General features: G+C 34.9%; 1 protein-coding gene across 3 annotated transcripts in view; it reads right to left on the minus strand.

Moving 5' to 3' along the window:
* LOC121726611 (putative oxidoreductase GLYR1 homolog) overlaps positions 1-15,432 on the minus strand; it is an 82,773-nt gene that overhangs the window by 18,852 nt on the left and 48,489 nt on the right. For 2 of the 3 annotated variants that reach the window (XM_042114042.1, XM_042114039.1), the window contains exons 8-11: positions 7,791-7,901; positions 5,864-6,007; positions 5,079-5,205; positions 2,375-2,554 (exon numbers count right to left, since the gene is read on the minus strand). In XM_042114042.1, the coding sequence (XP_041969976.1) occupies positions 2,375-2,554; positions 5,079-5,205; positions 5,864-6,007; positions 7,791-7,901 (562 nt within the window). The remainder of the gene's footprint in view (positions 1-2,374; positions 2,555-5,078; positions 5,206-5,863; positions 6,008-7,790; positions 7,902-15,432) is intronic. The other variant, XM_042114040.1, reaches the window with a different exon arrangement.

Consider the following 15,432-nt stretch of genomic DNA (forward strand, 5'->3'; position numbering starts at 1 on the left):
AATAACTGACGAAACTCGAGAAACGGTAGACATAGAAACATTACGAGATAAAGTTAAAGAAAATATTAATAAAGCCCAGGCAATACAAAAAAAGAATTATGATAAGGGTAGACGACCGGCGCGCGTCTACAATAAAGGCGATCTTGTCAAAATAGTTAAAACTGCATTTAATAACAGTGGCAAAAGTACTAAACTCATGCCAGTTTATGAGGGACCGTATAGAGTAGCCAAGGTCCTAGGTAACGATCGTTATAAACTGGCACCAATACCAGGTTTTGAAGGCATGAAAAAAAAGCATAAAACAACCGTTGCTGCTGATAGGATGCAACCATGGATTCATTTGTCTGCTTTACAAATCGATGAGAATAACGATGATAACGACGATGATGATATAGATGTCAATATAGACGATTGTGATTAATTTTTATTTTTCTTATATTCTATTTAAATATATTGGTTCACCAAATCTATTTAGTGTGGAAATGTATGAATACTTGTATTTTTTTTTTTAAGTAAATTTAAAGTGTCTGAATTTTCTAGATAAAGTAAATAAGTAGTACTCAGAGTGAATTTTGTGAGTGCAAAATAAGGTATTCGAAGTGAAGTTTTGAGTGAAATTTAAGATAATCAGAGTGAAGTTTCTGAATAAGATCTAAGATACTCAGAGTGAAGTTTCTGAGAGTAATTTAAGATACTCAGAGTGAAGTTTCTGAAAATAATTTAATAAGTTACTCAGAGTGAAGTTTCTGAGAGTATAATATTAAGACACTCAGAGTGAAGTTTTCTGAGACTAATTTAAGATACTCAGAGTGAAGGGTCTGAGATTAATTTAAGGAATTCGGAACAGTTTTATTTAATTTATAATTTTAAGTGCTCAGAGTGAAGTTTCTAAAAATAAATACTACAGGAATAAATTATTATCTACGTGTAATTAATTAAAGTATGAGCAACTATTTATAAATGAGAAATAAATTCAATATATAGATAGAGTTAATTTAAAATATACTAAATTGTACTTTTGTTTTTTTTTTACTGATTTTATGTCAATAATAATAATTGTTACTTGGCCAAGTGTAAGGTTTCACCAGATGTGTGTGTGTGTGGGGACCACACACATGTCAGGATGGACGAGTGTAAGGTTCAAGTTTTTGATTAAATTAAATAGAATAAATGATGTAAAATGTAAAATGTTTCAATAAAATACTTAAATAAGTAAATAAAATATTTACACATTTATGGAATTATCAAAATATATTTTAGTTAATTATTTGATCATAAAGAGAAACGGATGTTCATAATATTATTTTATACTAACGCTAGTCGAAATTCAATAACGGTGGTTAGTTTAATATTTAATTTTATAAATATTTTAATGTTAAAAATAAATACTAGAAATTATTTAAATATATATAAATATTACAAACAATTAAAATAAGACTTAAAATTAAAAGCGGAAGCTATTTAAATTGCGCACTAGCGCCACAAGCGGAACTCACACTTTACCCGCCTAAATTATTAAAAAGTAGAGAGGGAACTGGGGAACTGGAAGGTTTTTCCAGCCTCCAGGACAGTTGGTGGAGATCCTTCTTAGAGGATAGTCCATAGCAGTAAAGTGTGAGCTCGATGCTTGAGCTATAAAATATAACTATAATTACTGTGAGAGAGTAATTGAAATAGTTAGAGAGGAAAGTGTTGAAAAGTATTCAGTGTTATAAACGTGATTGTGTTAAGTTATTTGAATGAGTGATTGGAGAATTAATGTAATAAACAAAGTGATCGTAGAGTTTGAGTTTTATTTTAACAATAAGTGTACAGTGTTGTTTTACAGGATATTGTGTTTGAAAGTTGTTGTTTTGACTATTATAACGGCCTGTTATATATTTAACGGACCTCCCTAGCAGGAATTAAAATTTAACACCGTGTTAGGCGATTTGACATGACATTAGCGTATGGTGGAACGCTCGATAGCTCTAACAGGCCGTTAACTGATTTAACAAGCCATTATGTATTTAACATTGCTTGATGAAACTGGATCTAATTCTCGTAATTCATGCTTTTTAATCCATACAAATATTATTATAAATGCGAAAGTGTGTCTGCCTGTATATCAGTCTGTCTCTTTGTCTGTCTGTTATCTCTTCACGCCTAAACCGCTGAACCGATTTTGCTGAAATTTGGTATGGAGATACTTTGAGTTTCGGGAAAGAACATAAGATACTTTTTATCCCGAAAAAAAAATACGGTTCCCGCGCGATAAACAAATTTTGGCGCTCAAAATACCATTATGAGCGTTTTGATCGTTTTTAACATCAAATGAAACGCGGGGTATATAAGTATTGTGCCTGCCAATTTCAGGTTGTCATAGTGTCAATACCTCGTCCCTTCCTCAACAGATGGGGCGATGCGAGCGGCGTGAGCGCCAGCACATCGAGTAGGTCTCGCTGGCTGAGCCCCGCGCGGTCCGCCAGCGCCAGCCCTTCCGCCAGCGCCGCCAGGGAGACGCCCCCCACCACTTGCAGCACAGAGTTCATCTTCGACGCATTGCCGATGTCACCTGCAACGTGGAACGGGAAGTTTAGTTATGACAAACAACCGAGAATCGTTTTAATTAAAGGAACGGGAAGTTTAGTTATGACAATCAACCGATAATCGTTTTAAAGGAATGGGAAGTTTAGTTATCATAATTAACCAAGAATCGTTTTAAATTTATTTCGCGCCCTTACTAAATATTGTTTTCAAGAAAGCGTTTGTGTATCAAGAATGTATGTAATAACTAATATCATGTATATAAAATTGTAATACATTAAACCAATACATTCAATTTTGTATCAAGTTTCCTGACACCTATAGGATGTCACACTCTATTGGTTGGGACTTCCTGCTTTCGCTCACATACACATAACGAGCTTTTGCCCGCGGCTTCGCTCGCGTTTAGAAGTATTATTATATACAAACTTTCATCCCCTATTTTAACCCCTTGGAGGTGGAATTGATCAAAATCCTTTCTTAGCGGATGCCTACATTATGATATCTACCTGCATGCCAAATTTCAGCCCGATCGTTCCAGTGGTTTGGGTTATGCGTTGATAGATCACCATGGCAGTCAACCTTTGAGTTTTATATGTATTGATATGCATTTCCTATGTCATTGATTGGTCATAGCTTTACTTATCCCTCGGTTGGTCGCGTGGGTTCGCGTAAAAAGCTTCCTAAAAGGAGCTATAATATTTTGATTTTGGTGATGATCAGACTCATCAGAAACTAATTGTCGGTATATTTACCATACGTTTGAAGTATTAGAACAGAAGAATGTATAAAATATAGTATGTTTTGGTGCTGAACATTTGTCAATGTTTAACATTCAATAGTTTTTAACTGTTATTTCAGTTATTATCTATACGTTTTACCACAAAATCGTGTTGATTTTTTTTTCCTATTTTTTTAAATTTTACGGTATCCACTTGAATTTTTTTGACTTACATATCTAAATTATGAGTTTTGTTCATAATTATTCAAAATATTATTAATTTAAAGATTAAATCTGATTAATATTGAATTAAATAGCAATAATTTATAGAAATAGGTAAAAAAATATATAATTTTATGGCATTTTTGTCATTTCATTTTCGGGCTTTCTTTGAAAGCCAAGGTGCCGTTGGTGACCCCAGGTGACCAACGGCGTTATTTTAAAAGCGCGACCAACCGAAGGGTAATGACATAAGAAACTTAAGCTTTGTAACCTGTTACAAGTTTTGTTAACAAAACTAAATATCGTAACCACTGACCTCCATTATACAAGTACGCTGGACTTACTTATGATACCCACTTGCTTTTTGTGCCATTTTTTTGTGACTTTCAAACGTCATTTTTACGTCAAATTTAGTTCTCTTCCCCCGCATTGGGGGCGCTGATCCCGCTTCAAATAGGCACAAAAACCAGCAGTCATTTCAAAGGGTACTTGTAACTTCAAAGTTCAGCGTATTTGTATTTTTTTTATGAAATAAGGGGGCAAACGAGCAAACGGGTCACCTCATGGAAAGCAACTTCCGTCGCCCATAGACACTCGCAGCATCAGAAGAGCTGCAGGTGCGTTGCCGGCTTTTTAAGAGGGAATAGGGTAATAGAGGAGGGTAGGGATGGGAAGGGAAGGGAATATGGGAGGGTAGGGTAGGGAAGGGAATAGGGTAGGGGATTGGGCCTCCGGTAAACTCACTCACTCGGCGAAACACAGCACAAGCGCTGTTTCACGCCGGTTTTCTGTGAGAACGTGGTATTTCTCCGGTCAAGCCGGCCCATTCGTGCCGAAGCATGGCTCTCCCACGTATTGTATAATGGAGGTCAATGATCGCAACAAATCGGTTGAGTGATGTGATGCAACGATGTGTGCCTGTGACAGCAGTCATGTAGTCAGCAAGTCATCGCCCCCATCCATGTACTCACGTCAAAGTTTACATTCGTAATTCTTCATATTTTGAATGCTAAACTTGATATCTTTTTCTTCAGCGGTACACATCTTTTTTTCAGTGATAAGAAGAGTCACCACGCAATCCCTTTTTTTTTACCCGCTCAGATTTAGTCGTTGACAGTTTAAATAAAAGTAAAAAGCCAAATTAAAAAATAATAATAAAGCTACGCTGATACAAGAACATAATGCCAGTTTCAACATCTAAAGGTTTATTATAGACTAGCTAGGTTTTCATGCAAAAACTATTTGACATGATATTTTAAAATTGGGTTGAAGCTACAAAACTTAACAAAGATAATCAAAAGTTACTTTTACATCAATTATTAAAATCAGGTGCAACTTTTTATATTATAATAATAAAGGATTTATGAAAAAAAAAACAAAGTAAATAAAGGGAATTTGTTACTGAGAGGTAATAATAATTCATTCAATTCTAAACCGACAAACAGAAAATGGGTGGATTTTAGTGTTACAACTTACACGTTTACTGCCTACCAGCCTAGCAATAATATTGTAGTCGCAGGCAAAAGCTTAATCAGCAAATAATATAAAGACATGCTCAAACTGTCAACGTCCAAGTTTCCTCGCGGCTCAAAATGGACAAGCTGACTACTACCAAGGTAAAAGGAGTTCTTGCTCATCGCCTTGAAGCACGACTGGCAGTCGTCAAACAGCGTCCGGTCGCCCGCCGCTAGAATTATAAGGGTACCTTCCTCCGCTTCAGTTTTGGATCCTTGAATCTGTAATCGATAAAATCACATTAGCTCACTGCTTTAGGATGTTCTATAAATTACGTCTCAATTTTTTTAAAGACGTAATTAATATTCTAAGTAACAGGTTACAGGATATTCAAGAACGATAGGAAATAGAATAGTGTTTGTGACTCTGTGGTTTTATAAACCACAAAACTATAGATGGTTATCACGAATATGTATAAAAATTAAAAGTACAAAATATACTTAATACATAATTTAATTATTTATCGAGTCTACAAGATACGTTTTGAATTACGTGTTAGATACGTTTTAAATAATTATAATAAATAGCCCCTATGTATGTTATACGTGAATTTTTATAACCTGGTCCGAGGCCAGACTATACGTATACGCTTTCGCCATTGAAATAGGATTATCTTAGCCTTTATTGATTTATTAAACTACTATGAAAAAATGATAATATAAGCAAGTTAAACCTAAGCAACAGTTGTATTCTGTGACGGATTAACCCTTAATCAAATTAAGCAATTGCCTAGGCCGTAGCTAGAGCATCACGTCTGAGGGGGCACCAGAAGAGTTAAGATTCAAATACTTATTCTAGTTGACATACGAATAGGGGGGCACAGGCATGGATTGCTTAGGGCATCAAGTAGTCTTAATCCCTCACTGGCTGTGTTCTTACCTGCGCTTCCAAATATCTGCCGCCTTTACCGCTGATGGCCTCGACGATGTCGTGCGACGTGTCGGCGTCTATGGACGTCATCTCGACGTAGCCCTTCCCCTCCAAAGTGGGACAGTGCAAAACGCCGCAGTTGCCGAACACCATCTGGAATAAACCATTTGTATTTTGTGTTATTGTAAGGTGGAAAGTTCTATTTATTCAGGATGTACCATCGAAAAAATTGATTCATAGGCAGTTGGCAGACCAACGTTGTTTGGTCGAATTATGTCAATTCAATGTAATTTGTGGTCTGTTAGCTGGGTTTGACAAAACGTGACCAATTTACGTAGGTCCGCCATCTGCCTATGAATCAACGTCTCTGCTAGTATATGCGTCCTTTATGAAAGTAGCATCGGCGCCTAATTAATTAATTCCGACCAGTAAAATAACGAGGATAAACTATTTAAAGAGATAATATCTTTGGCAGTATACGTATCCCACCTTTAAATAATCTACCAACTGGTAAACAATAATATTATGTTTCATAAGCTTGAAGGACATACAAAGCAAAATAAATTTTATTATTACAAAAAGTTGTCATTCCTCATATATGTACCGTGCAGGAATTATTGGTGTCAGGACATAATTATCATCAAGTTAATAATCAATTTTAAGCTTCGGATTGAAGACAGTACTTCTAGCTTTTCAGTTAGAAATTAATATTTACGCATCAAAGTTAACAAAACGAATTACTGCAATTCTTCATCAAAAGCAGTTAAAAATAACATAACATTAATATTTTAGCAAGAATTACCTGACTTTATTTAGACTAGTGATACTGACATTTGAAAATAGAAAACCGCTGTGCAGAAATGTGTATTTCAATATAGGCTTTTGTATGACATTTACAGGGATTGTAAGAAAGTTTTATAAGGTCATTCTAATAGTCATTGGAAACATTTTATAGGTGTTTTTTTTATGTTATATGCTACTTATTTCTACATACTCACTCTTACTAATCTATCTATCTATCTATCTATACAGGGTGTAACAAAAATAAGTGATAATACTTTAGGGTGTGTACGTGTTCCTTGTAGAGAGTTCACTGTGAAAGTAGCAGCGCTGAAAGACCAAATTTTTTTTTTCACTTTTGTATGGGGAAACTCGTGACGCTCGGGCATTTCCCCATACAAAAGTGAAAAAATTTTTTCGTCTTTCAGAGCTGCTACTTTCACAGTGAACTCTTTACAAGGAACACGTACACACCCTAAAGTATTATCACTTATTTTTGTTAAACACTGTATATAATATATAATCAGTCAGTCACTCAAAGGTGACTGACTGATTGACATAGTGATCTATCAACGCACAGCCAAAACCACTGGACGGATCGGGCTGAAATTTGGCATGCAGGTAGATGTTATGACGTAGGGATCCGGTAAGAAAGGATTTTGATCAATTCCAACCCCAAAAGGTTCAAATAGGGGATGAAAGTTTGTATATAATAATACTTCTTAACGCGAGCGAAGCCGCGGGCAAAAGCTCGTATATATATAAAACTCAAAGGTGACTGACTGACATGGTGATCTATCAACGCACAGCCTAAACCACTGGACCGATCGCGCTGAAATTTGGCATGCAGGTAGATGTTAGAAAGGATTTTGATCAATTCGGGTAGAATTGATCAAAATCCTTTCCAAGGGGTCAAAATAGGGGATGAAAGTTTGTACATAATAATACTTCTTAACGCGACTGAAGCCGCGGGCTAACGCTCGTAAAGATGTATTTCAGCTTATAAATATTTAAGGTATGATGTCTTTGTCTGTGATATGATTTTTCCAATGTGCCATACCAAGACAGGCAGTCCTTTAACATCTTTGTATTTGTTGTATAATAATATTATTATTGGTAATGTTTTTATGCTATTCTCATGTGGTAAACTGGCTACCTCTTTCGCAGCCTGTGGGTCGGCGACGCAGGAGAAGGTGATGTCCGCTTCCTCCACCACGTCACATGGCGTCACAGCTATCGTCGCTCCGACCTTCTCGAAGTCTTTACACTGAAACAAAAATTTGTGGTATTAGTTTACTGAAAATTCACATAAAATATGCCATTATTTTTATACCTACCTACTCATAAAGCAATAATTAGTATCTTTACAGCAAATCTGACGAACAATTTTTTTATGTATAAGTAATAAAATTTATTCAACAAAAATAGAATCAAAATACAATCATACAATTACAATAAATTAAAATAAGTTACTGAATAGATATAACGAAATATTTTAATGCTAGAAACATACAACGCCATCTATGTTTCACATGATAAACAAGTTTCACATTCAACGGCACAGATGGCGCGGCTGGGTCATAGTGGCCGGTGAATCAATACACGCAATCGCTTCGCCACGCCAACAAGCGTCAACGACCCCATGCTCGTAATGGCGGGCGGCAACGGGCATGCCGCGAGCGCCACGGCCGCCATTTTGATAACGGTTAACTCTCGTTACGCACAGCCATGCCACCGGCGACAAATGTTCTGCATTCAGAATTGTATACCTGACCTCAGGCAAAGATCCGTACTCCGAAACGCATTTTGTTACAGCTAAACAATAAGAGCGAAACCGTATTGATGATAAAAGGGTGATGATGTTGTTTAGGCAAAGATTGTTGTACTGCATAGTGCATAATTATGCAGCAGTAATCGTCCACATATTTTACTCGGTTTCCACATAGGTACCTACTTACTAGAGCAATAATAAAATTAGTAAGTATAACAAGTTCGACCCAATAAAATTAATTAAAGTTACCAGTAACACGGTATGAATAAAATTGTATAATTTTTATTATTTAACCAATTTACTCAACCAAAATTTATTAAGGCCGAGCAACAATTATTACTACTACATATACAATAATTGTCAATTATATTATGATATTAAATTTGTATTAAAATTCCTATATTCTATACCATTGTCTATTAATCTATTAGATAGCAGCTATAAGTCATCTTAGTAGAGAGTAATCTATTTTCAGCATAATGATTTTATAGTTTATACTGTATGTATGCACCATCACAGTCGGGCCACCTGCTCTGTAGAAGGCGGCGACTGTTTATCGATGCGGGAATCGTCTACACTCTACACTCTACAATTTGGAAGTCAATGAAGGTCACACTTTAATAGATTTATTTTCACACATCATAATGACGTCTTGATGATACGTTTTACATGCTATACAGTAAATACATAGAAATGTCTACTTAGCTTCTTTATGGCATGTTGATTTCTTTAAGGTATAAGTAAATGGAAATTAACTTCATTTACAATTAATCTTATTTGTGTATTTTATGACTAGATAGATAGATGATAGAATGCGCAAGATTAGACACTAGTCACCACTACTTAGATGTCTAGAGTCTAGACTCTAGAGCAGCGGTAGGCAACAAGCGGACCGCGAAAGGTCGAATCTCGGACCGCGAAATATTGTAATGTATTTTATACTTACCAAGTATTAATTAATACATAGATAAGGTATACGTAATACGTATACCTTTATTAATTAAAATAATATTTTTAAGCAAAATATGACAAGTGTGTTTTTTTCTGGACCTCTAGAGTCGTAGAGTCTAGAGAGTCTACAATCTAGAATCTAGATGATCATGAATTTTAATTTTTATTAAAACATTGGATATCCATATACTTAACTATCAATGAAGTTACGCTGTATAAATTATAAAATAGAATTATCATTGTGGTAAGGTGTAAACACAATAATATTATGTTTACTCAATAATATTATATTCCTGGATTGATAAAGGAACATCCGTAGTTTTCAGTTAACTTTGTTTTACTCTGTTGTTTAAAGATATGCAATTATATTTCTGTTCTATTGTTTGCTACAGCATATTACATACAAATCTCAATGATGACTCGGATCCATTGTAATTTGTAATACATACATACAAATAATTTGTAATTGTTTGATTAATTTTGGTCTGCGCAATACATTTTGTAGGTGGACAATGTTCGTACAGTTATCAACATAATATTATTTTTGTATGCTAATAAGTTTGTACTTTGTGTGTGCAATGACGCGATAACTCCTAAGTCCCACCAACATTAGTGACGTTAAGAGCTCACCTGACTCTAAAAATCAAACATCGTCCTTCTCTCTTCACACTCACGCCCGTCTTTCATATGCCAGGTGAAAAAGGACGGCGCGGAAACATCGCCGAGTTAGTTTTACTTGAATAAAAGACGAACTACATATAATGATTATGAAAAAAGTGTTTTGAGCAAATTTAGGTTTTATCAATACCTTTTTAGATATTAAAAAATATTAAAAAAAGACAGCAAACTTCGAAGATCCTAGCAAAAATGTGTCAAAAAATCAGTTTTCTAGACCTTAGAGATTTTGTGATCTAGGTTAATGTATGTAGTCAAGTTAGGGTCATATGGGCTCTTAACTTGCCGTTTTGATTGACCCAATAAGCTGCTATTGGTGGCACCTAGGTGGGCGGTGGCACACAACACAATAAGTGGCAATAGAAAAGTACAAGTTCTATGACTATTACTACTACAACATTTTTTGCCACTGATAGTGGTCCTATAGGTGATAACACCACTGTTTTTTTATCGATACAATTGTAAGTTTGGCATGTCTGTCTGTGTGAGTCTCCGTGGCATCGCAGCATTCAAACGACATCCAAAGTCCAAACAGCATATTATTATAATCGAATGTTTTTAGCCATCATTCATCCATCAGCTCCTCTTACTGCTATATAGGTTTTTTTTAAATTCCTTAACTTTAACGTCTTCGCAAATAATAATTAAATACAATGAATTATAAACGTTTACGCAGAAACAGCCGAAAAACAAAACATTATACTTACTAATTATATTGAGTATTAAGGCGACGCCTTGATAATTTGGCTGTAGCCATATCGATTTTTCTCAGCATTGACTAAAGCTTAGAAATTAAAGTTCATTTTCAGTATTCATCATGTCTTTGTCTTTGAATTACCCATATCACGATCGGTCAACTCAGAATAATCAATCAATAATCAAACAAAAAGACCTCTGTAAAAAGGGGATTCCTATTTTGCCAACAGAGGAGAGTGATTTTTATTAACCACCATTAAAAACCATTTTATCGCTTACGTCCTTTCCATTTTTTGCTGTTCCATTGCTTGCATAGAAAACATATCTAAAATACATCCAACACGGTTTTTAGGGTTCCGTAGCCAAATGGCAAAAAACGGAACCCTTATAGATTCGTCATGTCTGTATGTCTGTCTGTCTGTCTGTCTGTATGTCTGTCTGTCTGTCCGTCCGCATGTCACAGCCACTTTTCTCCGAAACTATAAGAGCTATACTATTGAAACTTGGTAAGTACAATGTACATGTAGCCTGTGAACCGCATTAAGATTTTGATAAAAAAATAATAAATAGGTACAACTGAAACAATTTTTTTTAATCTAACCTATGCGTGTGGGGTATCTATGGATAGGTCTTGAAAAATCATATTGAGGTTTCTGATATCATTTTTTTCTAACCTGAATAGTTTGAGAGACTCTTTTCGTGGTAAAATGTATCCCCCCGCCCTCTAACTTCCAAAGTAGGGGCATGATAATTCTAAAAAACATGTATGATGTATATTACTATAAAAACTACCAACAAAAATTGGTTTGAACAAGATCTAGCAAGTAGTTTTTTATACGTCATAAATGGTAAACCTTAATTTAACTTTCATTAAATCAATTGTAATATAAAAATAAATCAAAAACCTTTGCTGCTGCGGAACCCTTCATGGGCGAGTCCAACTCGCACTTGGCCGGTTTTTACTTTAACGCGGCGTCACATTAACATCGAGATAATCCTCAGAAACCTTATAAACGTATCTTATGGATTTTTCCTACACGTACATTTATTTTAGCTGATAAACAATTCAATATTCATATCACAAACTGACGTTTTAAAATATAGAACCATAAAAAGTGTAATCAACAATGAGCAGTTTAAAACTACACTGTACACATCCAAAGATGTAAATATGTGATTAAGGCGAGGCAGATAATATTATATAGTATCCTATAGATAGGCGAACGAATTCACTTTCAATAGCATGACTCAAAAGTTACAAAAACATTGTTCTCTATTAACTCAAGTCTAACCACTCTAACGCGATGTGAGTGTCCTGCATCCATTTTTAAATGTTACGGACGACAGAAACACTAATATTAAGTTCTATAGACTGTGCTAATATCATATTGTTATGAGTAAGTTTACTTTTATTCCAAGCCTTCAAGTGGGTCAAAAATAATCGCTATGTACGCTTACCGTGTTACCTAACGCCGTTGCTGGTAGCGTAACAATATTATGTTACTCATAGCAATCTTTATAGTATGTGGAATAATGCATGAATTAAAATTTCTTTTTTTCAATTTCTCAAGTTAGCAAAACATGAGCATAAGCTTAAAAGTCTTGACACAGATAAAAACTGTTAATATTTTGAAGCCTAGCTTTTTCGCGATGATACAAATATAAATATATGCGTTAATACACAGAGCAGGGGTTCCCAAACTTATTTTTCTACCGCCCACTTTGACAACAAATTATATTTTAGCGCCCCCCTTGTTTCAATTAAAAAGGCATCTAGATGAAATAAATCACCCCCCAAGCCTCTACACAACGCGGCCCCCATTTTTTTTCTAGGACAACACCCTTTGGACCTTCGGCGCCCACACGTTATCGCCCACTTTGGCAAAGACTGATCCAAAGTCTAAACTACTATTGCATATTGCTTTTGATCAATATCCTTTCAGTTATATTACTTATTAGTAATTACATAAATGTTTAAAATGTATTATTATTATTATTACTAGAGATCGCCCAATTTTCGAAATTCGACCTTAGTTTCAACGACATTAGGACTACTACCTATATTTTGTAAAAAAAATATTGACTTTATAATAAATTTTTTTGTAGTTTTTTTTCAACTTTTACCTCTGGGACTCAGCTGATCTCAGACTGGCCGTGTAAGCATTGTTTAATAGTATCTATACTGTACTCGGCGAAACATGGCGGTAACGTTCATTGACTCCCTGTTAAAAACTTGTAATTTTCTATACAAAGCCGCGATTGACAACATCTGACACTTCACTGTCAATCGCGGTGTATATGTATAGAAAATGACAAGTTTTTGACAGGGAGTCAATGACCGCTACCGCCATGTTTCGCCGAGTACAGTATGTTTCAATCAAATTCAATCATTTAATTATTTTTAATTAAAAAAACTATAATCCATTTTCAATTTGTCACCTTTACGGAGTGTAGATGAAGGAGAACTATCTCTGTATGTTAAATTAAGGTGGCGCTACAGTAGCAACAGGGTAAATTTTAAATCATTTAGCAGCTTTTATTTCAGCTATTTTAGGTGATATTTTTCAAAATATATTGGTATTAACCCAGTAATTCTGTGACTCGGCTATTCGGCTAACTTCAATTTATATTTTGTCACCAACGGCTACATTAATTCCATCCATACCCTTTGCTGCAGCTAGCACCACTCTTGGAAGATTTTTCAACTGTTATTTACTGCGTACAGCTGGACACTTTTTCAAATATCCCCCATATAAGATAGTTCTCCTCCATCTACCCCTCCATAGTCACCTTGTTGTCAACAGACTTCAACCATAAATAAAAGAGTATAATTCGTATGTATAGACTTGTCACTCAAAAATATGTCAGTTTTCCTAGTGTGTGTGTTGTAACTTGTAGTGTGTGTAATGTTTTATTTGTTAAAAAAATGTATGATAAAAGCATAATTTTAAAATAATATTAGCTCGATGCACTTCTTCACCATATAAACTATAACTGTGCAAAATTTCATTCGCCTACGTTTCCCCATTTTTCGTCAAAAGGGATACAAAGTTTTTGGCTCACGTATTAATATATAGATTGTGCTGTCGTCAACTACAGCTGCGGCGAGTGTGCCGGTGTATATGGTGTACAGTGTACAGTATGTACAATGGCTGGGTGAGGAAATTAACAGGAGGAGTTACACTGTGAAAGTAGCAGCTCTGAAAGACGATTTTTTTTTCACTTTTGTATGGGCAAAGGCCCAAGCGTCACGAGTTTCCCCATACAAAACTTCACAGTGAACTCTCTACAAGGAACACATACACACCCTAAAGTATTATCACTTATTTTTATTACACCCTGTATATATATATATACATATATAACTGAACACACTACTCTGGCGGCTGCTGGTGGATAAGTGATCGTCGCTGTAGTAGGCGCGTCCATCTTTAATACAATTGACATAAAATATATGTCTCTAATGTCTAATCTGAGCTATTCCTATCTCTAATATGGCAAAACCAGAGATAGATCAAATATTGGGAACGGCCGTAATACACCACATAGATAATAAACCGGATAAGTAACAATTTGAAAACTGGCGTTTTTTTTTTAATCTATACTAATATTATAAATACGAAAGTACCTCTGTCTGTCTGTCTGTCTCGCTTTTACGCCAAAACTACCGAACCGATTGTAATGAAATTTTGTACACAGATAGTCTAAAGCCTGAGAAAGGACATAGGCTACTTTTTTACTGGAAAAAAGGGTTGTAAGGGGGTGAAAATACGAAAATTTGTTCAAATTAAGTTACTTCCAAAAATTCATACTAGATAGCGCCGTGCGTCTCTTACATCGCGCTAACGCATGCCCAACATCTTTCCATAAGAGGTGGTATCATCATACATTTGAGTTTCGATTTTTTTCGATTGTTATTTCTTTCTTACGTTATTTAATAAGTCAGTTTACAGTGACGTAACCTTAAACCTATCAATGATAAATAGTTTATGGGTAAAGTTGTGTAATTGGGGGGCTAAATAAGCTTTAAAATTTGGCATAAAATATAAAAGTTTAATTTTAAAAAATTAAATATTATGTGCACACTGCACAGCTGTTTTGATATCCCCTTATATCATCATATCCCCTTATATACCAGGGTTTTTTTTTATAAAAGCTTTTGACACCAATTTTGTTGACATCGCGCGCTATAAACTGAAGTCCACGCGGACGAAGTCGCGGGCAACAGCTAGTAACATAATATATTATAAATTATTATAAGTAATTACATTGAGTACTTTATCAAATTTTGTTGACAAAATATCATTGCCAAATTTGCTAATGTTTACACGATTTCGCAATGCGGACTTTTTGTATGAAGATTGTTTTCTGTCTACGTAAATTGTGTAGAGTTAGCAAAAACATCACATAATAATATTTAAAAATAGTAAGTAATTAACAAAATATCGTTAACTCATATATACATAATATTATAGAAGATATTAACCGGTTACTGATTTTACATGGACTTCCCAATAGTCCCTACGCAGAGTCGCTTTCAGAATTTGGAAACAGCCTAAAACAATTTTCCAATGTAATTGTCGTCTCTTCCGTTTAATACATGCTCCAAACTACATGTGCAAATAAAAACGTCCTACAGACAAACTTATGGACGGTCTAATGTCTATACATGAAAATTGTACCAAGGACACCACGTCGACAATTC

The sequence above is a fragment of the Aricia agestis genome, chromosome 4, assembly GCF_905147365.1.
Source record: "Aricia agestis chromosome 4, ilAriAges1.1, whole genome shotgun sequence".
NCBI lineage: Eukaryota > Metazoa > Arthropoda > Insecta > Lepidoptera > Lycaenidae > Aricia > Aricia agestis.